The sequence below is a fragment of the Macaca fascicularis genome, chromosome 6 (assembly GCF_037993035.2).
Source record: "Macaca fascicularis isolate 582-1 chromosome 6, T2T-MFA8v1.1".
Taxonomy (NCBI): Eukaryota; Metazoa; Chordata; class Mammalia; order Primates; family Cercopithecidae; genus Macaca; species Macaca fascicularis.
Window position 1 is genome coordinate 115,383,860 of NC_088380.1, and position 14,984 is coordinate 115,398,843.

Below are 14,984 nucleotides of genomic sequence, written 5' to 3' on the forward strand. Positions count from 1 at the left end.
AGGGAAAGGAAAAAAAGGCCTTATGGTCATAAGAACTTGATCTTGGGTGGTTCTAAGAGCATAAAAACAAATAGTCATCTTTTAAGGAAAGCATTCCTACTTGCAGTGGAGGACTCTACGAACAGATATTAAAATAATAAATAAAACTGGCAGGGGGCTGTATTAGTCTGTTTTCACGTTGTTAATAAAGACATACCCAAGGCCGGGTAATTTATAAAGGAAAGAGTTTTGTTTTGTTTTGTTTTTCCCTGCCTCATAAATTTTATTCCCGATGTGGGACAGATTCGTTCCATCCCCAAATGAATCACATGCTGCCCTGGAAAGACCTAGGAAACTCTTCCACTGTCTCCAGGGAAGTAGCGAGAAAGGCAGGTGCTGGGGACTGGAAGGCTTTGAAGTTTCCCAGCCTACTTTTTCTCACCTCTCAACAGAGGATAGCTGTTCTCTATTATTCCTCTCATCCACTCATCCCTTAAAAACCCCCACAAAACCATCATTAGTTAAAAAACAAATAAAACCTCTTCAAGTGTTGGGCATTAGGGGTTCAGGCTGGGACTTGGGGTCACCAGTGAAAGAGGAAGGGGAAGAGGAGGAGGAGCCATCACTGTCTCTGCGGCAGGGGTTCCTTCCTTGCCGCATCCTGTAGCAACTGTTTGTGTATCTCGTCTGCTGGCAACTGCATGTATGGAACCACTGAGCCCTGAATGAGGCAGTTCTTCACTGATAACATGTGAGGATATTTCTCAGGGTCTGTGACACTGATATTAGTCAGTTTGATGTTGAGATACTGATCCACAGAATGGAGCATTCCACAGATGCTCAGGTCATTCTTGAGTTCCACAACCGACTTGAAAAAAGAATAGAAGAGCGTGGTGCTGGTGCCACGGGATGGACTGGAAAGAGGGCAGGGGAAAGGAAAGAGGTTTAGACTCACAGTTCCACATGGCTGGGGAGGCCTCACACTCATGGTGGAAGGTGCAGGGGAAGCAAGACACATCTTCCATGGCAGCAGGCAAGAGAGAGAGCATGTGCAGGGGATCCCTCCTTATGAAACCACCAGATCTCATGAGACTTATGTACTGCCATGAGAACAGCACAGAAAAGACCCACCATCATGATTCAATTACCTCCCAGCAGGCCCCTCTCATGACACGTGGGAATTATGGGAGCTACAGTTTGAGATTTGGGTGGGGACACAGCCAAATCATATCAGGGGCTATTCAGGTTCCCAGTGAGGAATAGAGAAAATGTATTGTTGTAGTTAGAGAATCAGTTTTTAGTGATTTTAAAAAATTATACAAATGTTTTAGAATCATTTTGGAAGATCCTGTTTATTATCCAGGGTAAAATAAAGGTGAAATAACAGTAAGGCATAGAGATTGGAAACATCACGAGAAGTCATTTGTTAAAATTAAGCTGTTTCTCTAAACTTGAGAAATATATATGACTTGAAATCTTTTTTCAAAATTTTAACTTTTTAAAATGTTTTAATCTTTTCCTTTTAAATAAACATAAAATGGATATGGCATCTATCAGGGTTTGTATTACTATTGTCTTGCTGCTGTAGCAAATTGCCGCAAATACAGTAGCTTAAAGCAACACAGATTTATTCTCTTATAATTCTGGAGGTCACAAGTCAGAATCAGTTTTACCGGCCTAAAACTATGGTGTTCGTAGGGCTGGTTTTTCTGGACATTCTAGGGGAGAATTTGCTTCCTTTGCCTTTTCCAGTTTCTAAAGGCTATCCTCATTACTTCACTCTGTCCCAAGTTACACTGCCTTTTCTTACATCGTTTCCATTTTCACATCACCTTTTCTGACATTGTTCATCTTGCCTCCTTCTTGTAAGTATTCTTATGGTTACACTAGGCTCACCTAGATAATATAGGATAATCCGACATCTCAACACCCTTAACTTAATCATATCTGAAAAGTTTATTTGCCATGTAAGCTGACAAACACTGCAGGTTTTGGGCATAAGGATGTGGTTATCTTTTGGGGGACATTGTTCAGCTGACCATAGGTTTAAGAGAGTAAAATGTATATTATTTACTTCCATAAATACATGTTTTTGAATTATATTCAGATGTTCAGTTAATATTTACTTGCCTTGTGCCTTGTCATTTCTGATTTCATTTTGCAAAGTTTATTTTTATTCTTTTAAGTTTTTTTTTTTAATTTTTCCTGGTAGTCTTTATGAAATTTGTTTGTGTAAAATTACTGTAACAATATTACTTTAGAGTATTATTATTTTGAAGTATACCTCCCTGTTGATTTTGCTCACATTTTTGAAATCATTCACCTTTATGTGACTGATATTCTGGATGTACATGAGAATGTATTTTTCCACTTTACCTTGAATGTTTTAAATTATGTCTTGTATTGTTGTCATTGTTGGAGTCTTTTTTTTTTTTTCTTTGTAGCTAGGAGACGCAAAGAGGAAATCCTCTGGAAGCTTTAAGTACTTAATGGGTGCAGTCTTTTCCAGGACCTGGTCCTTATAAATTTATATTCACAAAAGTGATTCTTTTATTATTATTATTATTATTATTATAATACTTTAAGTTCTAGGGTACATGTGCACAACGTACAGGTTTGTTACATATGTATACATGTGCCATGTTGGTGTGCTGCACCCATTAACTCATCATTTACATTAGGTATATCTCCTAATGCTATCCCTCCTCCCTCCCCCGACCCCACAACAGGCCCCGGTGTGTGATATTCCCCTTCCTGTGTTCAAATGTTCTCATTGTTCAATTCCCACCTGTGAGTGAGAGCATGCGGTGTTTGGTTTTTTGTCCTTGTGATAGTTTGCTGAGAATGATGGTTTCCAGCTTCATCCATGTCTCTATGAACTCATCCTTTTTTATGGCTGCATAATATTCCATGCCATATATGTGCCACATTTTCTTAATCCATTCTATCATCGATAGACATTTGGGTTGGTTCCAAGTCTTTGCCATTGTGAATAGTGCCACAAAAAACATACGTGTGTACTTGTCTTTATAAATCATGCTGCCACAAAAGTGATTCTTTTAAAAAATCAACTTTCTCTCAAGAGATTACTGAGAACTCAGAAATGCCAATTTATTATTAAAAAGAAGTTACCAACTAATAAATAAAACAGCATGAATTTATCACGAAGTCTGTGTGGATTTAGAACACAGATCACAGACTGTTGAATGATAATGATGTAAATACTGATTACCATTTATTGAATTCCACTGGAGAGGTCTATCTTCTGGATATTACTAGGTCTCTTATAAATGTTCTTACTCATTAGTTTTACTTTTCTTATACTTTTTTCTCTTCTGTTTGTTAGGACACTCACCTGAAACTTGTTACAATAAGGAGATTACAGCTTTCTTTATAGCAGTCATTGAGGTTGCACCCTGCTCAATTAAATTTGAATTTAGTTTTCAAAATATTGATCAGCATCGTATTTATAAATAAATCTCTCTTAGTGTGGTTATTTTTGCCTGTGAATATTTATTCAGTTTATGTTGAGCCTTATAGTTTCAATTTAAGAAGATATTTTCTGACCTTATGTTCTGATTTTGACATTTTCTCTAATTTATAATCTATTGTCTCTTACATACTAATAACTTACTTTCAGCAGTGCATGGCACAGTCCTTTTTGGGAATTATTGTAATATATAGTGTGGGCTATTTCCAGAAGTATCTACCACCACTACCTGTTTACCTGTGGCTTCAATGTGGGTGAATGAGTTTGAAATTATTATTGAAGGCAGCCTCCAAGGGTTAAAAACTCACAGTAAGACAACCTGTGGCCTTGTACTCTAAGGGAGGGATGGGAAAGTCTACTGTCTTTGTATTGGAGATGTTGGAAAGATTTGGGGCCCTTTGTTTTACTTGTTCCCCCAATTACATCTTAGCCCTTAGTCCTTGTCATTGTAGCTTCACCTGCCTCCAGACACACATCCCTCACAACATATACACAAGCTTCGTATCCAGACTGTCACCTTGATTTTATTTATTTTACCCTAGGCACAGATCTGACCCTAGCTATATTGCCTTTGATACTTAAGGTAAATTTAAGATTCTGCTTCTGTTATTTTAATTCATTCTAGGCCCTACATCTCTGGACCTAAGTGTCTACTCTGTGAGGTATATGGTTTAGCTAAAATAAAATGAATGTCATAGATCATAATATATTTGAAAGCATCTTGAATTTGGATTTGACTCCAAACACTTCCATTTTGTTAATGCTAGCATGTAATAAATACTGTGATAACTTAAAATCTGCTTAGTTTCATATTTTTTATTATTCTAAAATGCTCTTATAAAAATGAAATCAAAGAAAAGCATAATTTACATATATGAGGTTTCCTTAATGTCTTCTTAATGAAGTTGAAATCATTTATATTTAATTTATTCTCTTTTAGTATTGTGCTTCTGCTAAGCCAAAAACAGGCACTTGAAGAACTGAAGCAGTCAGTCCAGCAGCTGAGATGCACTGAAGCAAAGTTTTCAGCACAGAAGGAATTACTAGAGCAAAAAGTGCAGGAAAATGATGGGAAAGAGCCACCTCCAGTAGTAAATTATGAAGAAGATGCACGATCAGTTACATCTATGGTAAGCTAAAGAATAATCCAATGAGAAACTTGGAAGAGTAGTGTCTAGGTAATAAGTGAATACAAAAATTACTCCAATTTGCTATAACACATTATTACTCTTGTTAATATGCAGGTCCTATTAAACTTGTTTGTAAATGCAAAATAGACTTGTCAGTCACCTCAGGTCACCTGGAGAGCACTTTCAGGAACCACCTGTAGAGTCAGAGGAAAAAGTTCTTCTCTTGCCTTCAAAACTGAAAGGAAAGACTGCAGTTGTTTTTATTCCTGGGAGACAGCAGGAAGGTAGGGTCTTATTCTTAAGAGAGAAGTAAACAATAAGAAGAAAGCTATTTATTAATTTTTTTCGTCTTAAGTAAAGTAGAATCTTATCTGAGATTGCTGGTGTATTTATTGCTTTTAAAATACAAAATATTGATTTAGTTTAAGAAGTTTTTTTCTGCTCATAAATGTGATCCTTAAACTACAATAAATACATTCAAATTCACCAACTTGAAATTCATTTATTTCATAGTTGTATTAGCTGTTTAAGAATGCCTAGTATAAAGTCTTTCTTCTCTCCTTTCCTTTCCTCTCCTCTCCTCTCCTCTCCTCTTTCTTCTCTTCTCTCCTTTCTTTCCTCTTTCCTCTCTCCTTTCTCCTTCTTCCCCCCTTTCTTTCCCTTCCCCTCCCTCCCTCCCTCCTTGCCTGCCTGCCTGCCTGCCTGCCTTCCTTCTTTCCTTCCTTCCTTCCTTCCTTCCTTCCTTCCTTCCTTCCTTCCTTCCTTCCTTCCTTCCTTCCTTCCTTCCTCTTTCTCTTTATCTTTCTTTCTCCTCCTTCTCCTTCTCTCTTCCTCTTTCTTTTCTCTCTCTTCCTCTTTCTTTCTCTGTCTTTTTTCTATTATCTATCTATTCATCTATCTATCTATGTATGTTGGTGGTTCTCACCAAGTGGTCATTCCCCACCCATGACACCCTCCCCAGCACCCCCACCCACATACCTGGGACATTTGGTAGTATCTCCAGACACGGATTGTCACAATCAATGGGTGCTATTGACATCTAGTGGGTAGAGATTGGTGATACACAGAACCTCTTAGAATGCACAGAACAGCCCCCTCCCTTCACATTACCAGCACAAAATTATCCAGATCAAAATATGAAAAGTGCCAAGGTTAAAAAAGTCTGAGCTATATCCTTGGCATTTCCTGTGGGTAACTTATAGAATTATTATAATTATGCTATAGCTGATATTTTAGTAATTTTTACTTTATGTGATTCTAAATGGTATGATTTGATTAAGTGGATTCATATGTCTCCATAGCCAAAAAAAAAAGACTGTATCTGAGAATATGGTAAATGTAAAAATGAATATGAAGTATTTAAACAACTGTGGTTATTACTATTACATATTAAAATAAAACTATTGTGGTTGTTATTAATATTGAGCCATATTAATCTACACATCACTTTGTGAATTGTGAATTATGAATCCTAGCTCTCCTTCACTGTCCTAGCTATAAGGATCTCAGCATATGTACCAAGGACCCTGTTAAATTCCCTTTCTTGCTTCGTGATTCTTGATAAGTATCTGGCATATGTGTTCTTTCAAAGGAACTTCTGAAAAGTTTTCCTTTTGTTTGGCTTTTGAATATCTTATCTAGTAAATCTTTTGTTCACTGAGTGTGGTTTATAATATTTCCATTACCGTGCGGTTGTGGAATTGGTTATTTAAAGGCTTGGCCAGGCGCAGTGGCTCATGCCTATAACCCAGCACTTTGGGAGGCCAAGATGGGTGGATCACAGGGTCAGGAGATGGAGACCATCCTGGCCAACATGGTGAAACCCCATCTCTACTAAAATACAAAAAAAAAAAAAAAAAAATTAGCTGGGTGTGGTGGTGTATGCCTGTAATCGCCCTGCTACTCAGGAGGCTGAGGTGGGAGAATCGTTTGAACCCAGGAGGTGGAGGTTGCAGTGAGCCGAGATCGTGCCACTGCACTCCAGCCTGGTAACAGTGCAAGACTCCATCTCAAAAAAAAAAAAAAAAAAAATAAATTTGTGATCATCTGGAGTTTAATATTTCATAATCATTGAAGTGAAGATTTGTTTAATGAATACATAATGTTTCCAAGGTAGTGTATAGTGTAGCTTAAGAGAATCAGTGTCTTTCTGGCACCTTCAGGCTCTGCTCTTGTGTCCATTTATTCAATGGTGATAATACTTTATATATTTTTACAAGATGGTGCTGCATATTTCATTTTATCAAATTTATTTTAAATTGTTGAAATACTAATTATAAATTAGATCTTACCTATTTGCTGAAGCAATGCTTTTAGTTGTTAAGGATTTTTTTGTAAAAGAATATTATAATATATGTAGTTTAAAGCAATAAATTATTATTTTACAACTAAGACGGCATTTTTACAAATTAATGCCAATTAATGAGATTTTACAGCATTTTTTCAGGAAAATTAGAAATCTTTACAATGCCTAATTCCTAAAACTTAAGAATATGTCTACATGTATCAGTGAATCTTTGTGTAATTCAGTTTTTCAATTAATAATTAGAGTATTATTTTTCAGTTTACTTGGAAACAAAAAGAATCAAAGCTTTAAATGATTTTGTCCCCAAATAACTGTTTAAGCATTGCTTTATGAATGATGTTACAAGAAAAGCCTGAAATTCACATAAGCAGTTCTGTTGATATTTTCTCTTTATAAATTCCATTGTTATAAATGGTATACAATTTCAGTAAGAGACTTATTTGAATATTGGAAGAATTGGAAGAACTCAAAATTAAACTACTGTATCATGGAAAATTGTGCAAATTTGTGTAAATATTATTTGAGAGCAGGAGAGACAATGAATTATTTCCACATGAGTTTTGGAGAGAACAAACATTCTCCATGATCTTCGTTAATGGCAGTGTGACTGAAAATACCGACTCTTCAGTGGTGAGTGCTCCTGTGGAAGAGTGCTCTAAGGAACTGTACCCTTGAAATGTGCCATCATTGGGTATTCTTATAAAGGTTCCAAATGATCAAGTGTATAATCAAGGTTCGGGTTGTATAGTCAAGTTCTTAGAAGTATTGATGTTTATTTTAGCTCTATAAGTCAATGAGAGTTAAAGCTCATTGTTAGAGTTTAAATGTTTATTCTCTCCAAAACTCATGCGGAAATTTAATTGCCATTGTAAGAGTGTTAAGAGTGGGACCTTTGAGAGGCTTGAAGACTTGAAGCAGAAAGCTAATAAACTACTTCAATTTTGGGGGAAGGAGCATTCCAGCCAGAGGGTACATCCGTTGCAAAAGCTGTAAAACAGGTGCATGTCTGGACTGTTCAAGGTTTAGCAAGAAGGTTTAAGTAGAAGGAAATGTGGAAGTATGGGGAATGAGGTTAGAATAGTAATGGAGAACAGATCTTGAGGCCTTGGATTATGAATTTTCTCTGAATGAAATAGGGAGCCATTGGGTAGGAGGGCTATAACAGAGGAATGACGTGCCCTGACTTTCAGTTTAAATTGGATAGCTATGGCAACTACGTTGAGAATAAACTTAATGTGGGGAGTAAGGATGGAAAGATGAGACGATTGTAGAAACTTACATGACAGAAGATGACAGTTTGAGCAAGGATGGTGAGATACCACTGTTGGTCAGAAGTGTTTAGCTCCTGTATATATTGTGAAGCTTGAGGCCATGAGATTTTCTGTGGATGTGGAGTATGAGAGAGCGGAGTCAAGAATGGCTTTAAGGTTTTTAGCCTGAGCATTGAAGGAATTAAATTGGTTTTAAGTGTGGTGGAAAGACTACACATAGAGCAGCTTTGATGAGGAAGATCAAGCCTTCTGTTTGTTTTTCAAAAACGACAAGTCAGCAGAAATTTGGGTATTTGGGCTTGGAGTTCAAGAGTATGATTTGAACTGGAGGTAAAAATGTGAGAGTTGTAGACATCAGATGGTATTTAAAACCATTTGACTGTAAGAGGTCATCAAGTGAGAGAGGATAGAGAAGAAAAGAGGAACAAAGACTGAAGTCAAGTTAAGAGGTCTAAGAGAAGAGGAATCAGTAGAAGAGACTGAGAATAAGAAACCAGTGAAAGAGAAGAAAATCAGGAGAATCTGGTGTCCTGAAAGTCAAGTGAGGAAAGTATTTCAAAGTAGAGAGAGTGATCAGTTGTGTTAAATGTTGTTGATGGGTGCAGTAAGGTGAGAACTGATAGTTGAACATTGGAGTTAGTAATACAGAGGTCATTGGTGAGCAGTTTTAATGGAATGGTGGGGATAGATCACTGATTAGGGTGAGTCTAAGAGAAAGAAAAGAGAATAATTGTGTATGGTGAGCATAGACATTTTTCATGGACTTATGCTGCAAAGGCATATGAAAAATAAGGCAGTAAATTTATATTTAAAGAGGAGGAAATTATCGTATCTGAATGTTACAGGTACAGTCCATTAGAAAGGGGAAAGCTAATCATTTTGAGAAGAAATGAGTCAATTAAAAAAAATTAGAGACAGGGTCTTTCTCTGTCACCCAGGTTGGAGTACAGTGGCATGACCACAGCTCCCTGCAACCTCAAACTCCTGGGCTCAAGTGATGCTTCTGTCTCAGCCTCATGAGTACCTAGGATTTAAGGTGCAAGCCACCATGCCTGACTAATTTTTATTTTTTAATTTTTGTAGAGATGGGGTCTTGCTATGCCACCCAGGCTGGTCTTGAACTTCTGGCTTCAAGTGATGCTGATGCCTCACCCTCCCAAAGTTCTGGGATTACAGGCATGATTCACCATGCCTGGCCCAGAATAAATGTCTTAATAAGTGAGAGAGGATGGAATCTAGTATCCACATGGATTGGCTTTAATATTGGCACAATAATTGGCAAGCAGGATGGTAATTCCTGGTTATGTGGGTGGTGATTTTGTGAATGTCCTCTTCTGATTGCTTTGTGTTCTCAGTGAAGTAGAATTAAGGTCAGGGTCATTTGCTGAGAGTGATGATATGGGAAGAGGGTATTGGATGTTTGAAGAAGGTGTGAAATCATCTAGGAGAATGGAGAATGAATGGACTAGGACAGTGCAGTGTGATTGCTGAGTAGTAGTAATGGTTCACCTAAGATTGTGGTTCTACACAGTACAACCAAGAATATATGGTGGACTATGTAATACTTGGATCCTGAGTTTAAGGTGGGACTTGTCAGCATGGTTGTACTTTTTTCTGCCAAGTGTGTTCAGCCATCCTGGCATGATATAGAGTGGGCAGAAAGTTGGATTTCTTTAAAGCTGTGGTTATGCTAGATAAGTATGATGAATTAAGTAAGAGAGGGGAAAAGGAGGGAAGATGTGTATAAGAAAATGATTATAATGATTAAAGAATTAAAGCTGTGTAATAGAGAGGCCATCAAGAGAGGAGTGGAGTGTAAGGGAAAGTGCTTTGAGGAGATAGGTTGTTAAATCAGGTGATCATGGCATACTAGGTTAGATAATAGAATCTTAAAATTTTGGAGTTTCCTCTAGCCAGTGACAGTAAGCAGAATCAGAAATAAAAGTGAAGCATCTTTAATGACACACCTGTAAGGGAATATAAGAAATAATAATCGCTTTGTGTCTACCACAGCAATAAAATCCTGCCATTTTACAAACCTTAATATTATTAAAAAAATAATTTTGGTAGACTGGGCATGACGGCTCACACCTGTAATCCCAGCACTTTGGGAGGCCGAGGTGGGTTTACTGCTTGAGTTCAGGAGTTTGAGACCAGCCTGGGCAACATGACGAAACCTTGTCTCTACAAATACATAAAAATTAGTTGGGTGTGGTGGCACATGCCTGTAGTCCTAGCTACTCAGGAGACTGAGGTAGGAGGATTGTTTAAGCTGTGTAGTTTGAGGCTGCAGTGTGCCACGATTGTGCCACTGCACTCCAGCCTGGGTGACAGAGTGAGAGCCAGTCTCAAAATAAAATAAAAATAATTCTGGTCTATTAGTAGAGTCACCTTTAAAAACCATGAATCACAGTGTTACCTTATTTGCAAAGGTTCACTCTACTTCTCTGAACTTAACAGAGTGTTTCTAAGACTTAGGATAACATTGGAAAAATTAGTCTTTTCTGCTACACCATCAAGTTTATAGACTACTGGAGGGGAATAAATTCATTTGAACTTTGGCAGTACTCTTTATTAAAGAGAAAAAAAATGGGCTGTAAGAATACATATCTTTAGAGCATTTAGAGAGAAATATCTTTGAGGCCATTATAATTACAAAAGGAGAAGTACAATGATAACTTACGGGAGGTTTTCCTAGGAAAACCGTAGTCGTATTTATTTTGCTAGGCTGACAGTAGTACTAGTCTGAGTTTTGTTATATTGATTTGATTCGTTAGATTAGATAACTTCTTTATTTTATCTGTGTATTTCCCATTAGTTTGTGGGATGTTAAGAAGTGTACCACACAGAAGTGAGTTGCAGAATTTGAGTCATGTTGGGTGAAGCCAAAAGAAACAGTAATATTGACTGCAGGAACTTTCTAAGCCTTTCATATTAAATGTCCAAGAGGGGAAATAGTATATGGAATGCAGTGTTTCTGAAAATATTGTCCCAATTGCCTTTCAAGGAGCCTCCTGAGGGGACCGTAGTGTAATGGAACATACTTTGGGAAATGCTTAGTTAGAAGATAAATTCTTTCTTATTTAATTGGGATAATCACAGATTAAATGTCTAATAATTCTGAAGACATTTTGAATTGCTTATATGTTCTTGAATTTAAGGATTATTTTATATAATGCTTCAATTCTAGCTCTTTGGGGTAGAAGAATCTGCCTTCTGGGGCAAATTAGAAGGGTGAACTCTATTGACTCATAGTGACGAGAATATCAGAATTTTCTAATCTCTAAGTAAACATCAGCTGCTGACTTTCTTATTATATTTATTTATTAAGAGACATGTTCTTCATTCTTTTTTTAATTATCTGGTTTTAAGAACATAATAAGTATTCAGTCAGTATATGCTGAATTAAAGAATTGGACTTTCTTTTCACTACAGAATAATCTGGTTATTTTACTTTATGACAATATATGCTTTGGACCAAACATAAAATAATTTTGATTGAAAGAATCTCCCTTATATGTAAAATATGTCTAGAATTGATGGCACCATAAAATGAATTTCTCCTTTATAAATATAATTAGCTAGTCTATATAATTGCCTTTGTTTCTGAAATTGCACATTTTGTTTAAGCCCTTTTGCTAGACCAACACACAACATAGATTTTTCTTCTCTGCACGTGTTACTTAGTTTTGCTTAACTGAGCAGCAGTATCAGTAAAATCCTGCTTTGTTACGTTTTCAACCAACAACACATTTAATTTGTTGGCTAAAAATTGTCAGGCCAGGCGTGGTGTTTCGTGCCTGTGATTCCAGCACTTTGGGAGGCCGAGGCCCGTGGATCACTTGAGGTCAGGAGTTCGAGATCAGCCTGACCAACATGGTAAAACCCTGTCTCTACTGAAAATACAAAGATTAGCCAGACATGGTTAAGAAAAGATTCCTTAACCTTTCTGAATTTTCTTTTCCATAGAGGGAGGAAATGAATATATACCTTTTTTGCCTTACAGGATTTCTGTGACACTGAAATGAGATAATGTGCATAAACATATTTTGTATATTATAAAATCCTGTAGAAAAACATCAGATTCTATTTCAGTTTTTCTAAAAATGTACCTTAGTTTACAGGTAAATTAATTGATATTCACTGAGTTCTTAAATATGAATTATGGATTTTCTGTAGGATTATTTTACGTATTTCTTATTTGTAAAGGAAAAGCCTTAATTTCTTTGGATAGGTAGTACATGCACATGTACATGGGTCTGAGTGTCCTTTCTTAGTGTCGCAGTTCTCTTCCTTAGAGGTAATCTTCCAGAAGTGTTGTATGCAAATAAAAGCCCAAGTGTAAATGATATGCCTCCTGTTCTTTTTACATAAGTGTTAGAGCATACAACAGTAGGGTTCTATATCTTCTTTACTTAATGCATCTTAGGTATCATTTTATAACAGTGAATGTACAGTTCAGATTTTTTTTCATTTATCCATTTAAAAATCAAATATTTATTGAATGTCAGGTGTCAGGTATCATTTTAGGTTTTGGGGATACAGTAGTGAAGAAAATAGAATTTTTTTTTTCACTGTTATGGGCCTTTTACTCTAATTGGAGGAAGCAATCAATAAACAAACAAATAAATACATAGTGTGTCAGGTGGTGGTAAATTCTTTTGAAAAAAAGACAGCAAGATTGGGGGCAATAAGGCAATGAGTGCTGGGAGTTATTTTTATGCATAGTGTGGTTAAGGAAGGATTCCTTGATAAAGTAGCATTTGTGCAGATATCTGGAAGAACTGAGAGAGCAAATGAGACTGCTTGGGGTGAGAATATTTCAGGCAGTGGGAAGAGCAGATGAAAGGAGGAACCAAAAGGAAGCCAGTGTAGCTGAAGAGAGAGAAAGTAATAGGAGACAGGGTCTGAGAAGTAATGGGCAGTTAGATCATAAAGTCATACAGACCTGCATAGGACTTCAGTGCTAACTTATAGAGAAATTAGAAATCATTGAGCGTTCTGAGTGAGGGAGTGACATTTTTACATGGTTTTCAATTTTTTATTGTAAAAACATCTTCATTGAAAATCCTTATAATACTATTATGTGTAGTTTATGTGTAAGATACATTTTAGGTTTTGTTCAGCTTACATAGGTTTAGATTTTACTGTCAAAATAGTTGAAAAGCTTCTGAACCTGAGAACAATGTCAGTTATAGATACTAATTATGATATTAATGCTTCAGTTTTGTAGATTAGTAAATTTTTGCTTCCAGCTTTTCTGTGGCATGAATTTTTACCATGCTGAACTTCAGTGTCTTAATAAACCATTACTATTATTGAATTCTTCTATGGATCTGACACCTAAAGTATATTTACAGTTGCATGTTATACTGTATATAAATTTGATATATAAATTTCTAACTTATGAAACAGGTAAGCTAGGAGGTGACTATGATTATAATCATTTTCCAGATGATTCAGGTCAAGATTCCATTCATCAATAGCCGTTTTTCTTTGGCTCATATAAATGAAGTCATTTCACATCGCGTTAGCCAATGGATGATGCCAGAAACACTCTTTTTCATTAGGCCACAGTATCTTAAGTATTAGGAGAGAAAAAACAACGCTTAAACTTTCAAAGTGTTTTCTAACAGTTATCTGTGTTCGTGTTCATATGAAGTGGATATATAGGCCAAAATGAAGTAAATAAAAATTAGATTTTCCATTTGCTTTTGGAAAGAACTGTATATATATATGTGTGTGTGTGTGTATATATATATATATATCAAATTTATCTTTTAAATTATGAATTTGTTAGTTTCTTAGCATAAACTAACTGACCAGGGGTTAACTAGCCCTGGAAGGATATAATAAAAGGAGAGAGAAGATAAAGTTAGGTAAGAATTAAATATCCACTATGATTAATGCAAATAAAAAGAATTTCTCAGATTTATTTATTCAGTCACTTGGGATTCAACAGTGCTTAATGATTACTTACCACAGGAATATTATGTAATGGGGTTTTGTGGGAAAGGTGGGTCAAAGAGATTTAGAAGCTGTTACAGGATTTGGTTGAAGAGATGGAGCACAAGTAATTGATTTAACAGTTAATTGAAAGTTGGCTGAATTTTGACTTGTATGTATTTATACTTTAAGACATTTTTTAAACTTGTGTTTAGCAGTACTTATATATACTCAATAAATGTTTATAGATGAAATGAATAGGTACAGAATTTCAAAAGCAAGTTAAAATTGATGTAACTAAATTTTTAAAATGGTTTAAATGTTAAAATTGTTTTCATCACATATTTCCCACTTTATTAATAATTAACTGTGGCAATGGTATTCTAACAGTGAAAAAATCTGTAGTAGTTACAGAGATAATGACTAATGAGTGGTTGTGATAGAATCTTTGCTCTAGGGAGAGCCCCAGCTGTAGAGCTAGACTTCCTGGGTTTGAATCTTTGCCCCACCACTTAAGTAAATGCAGGGTATAAGCCAAATTATGAGACTTTTTTGTCCTCATTTCCCAAGGTGTAAAATGAGATTACTGTGTTACCCACCCTTGAGTTTGTGGCAGGAATAAATTTATACATTTAAAGCATGCAGAACAGTGCTTGTCACTTAGTAAACTAGTATTGTCTAATATTTGATTATTTGATTAAACATCACAGAAGCAATAATAAGTTAATATGTGTGCTTACTTTTTTGCTGGTCTTTTTTCCCTGTTCTTGGTATTATTTTCTCATTAAGCATAAATCCTTCCTTTTAAAAATTCAAACTATTAATTTTTAGATGTTAGGTAAGCATGTTTGGGATCTACTCTT

The 14,984-nt window shown here is 35.9% G+C and overlaps 1 protein-coding gene and 1 pseudogene across 16 annotated transcripts in view; one reads left to right on the plus strand and one right to left on the minus strand.

Moving 5' to 3' along the window:
- The window catches only part of FER (FER tyrosine kinase), a 439,449-nt gene that overhangs the window by 139,520 nt on the left and 284,945 nt on the right, over nt 1-14,984 (plus strand). For 15 of the 16 annotated variants that reach the window (XR_012413997.1, XM_015451752.3, XM_073994008.1 and 12 more), the window contains one exon: nt 4,410-4,599. Coding sequence is in view for 15 of the 16 variants with exons in the window: in XM_015451752.3 (XP_015307238.1) it covers nt 4,410-4,599 (190 nt within the window). In the remaining variant the exon portion in view is untranslated. Of the gene's footprint in view, nt 1-4,409; nt 4,600-4,713; nt 5,086-14,984 lie in introns of those variants that run through there. The other variant, XM_073994012.1, reaches the window with a different exon arrangement.
- On the minus strand, nt 602-1,830 carry LOC123574106 (U6 snRNA-associated Sm-like protein LSm2 pseudogene; annotated as a pseudogene).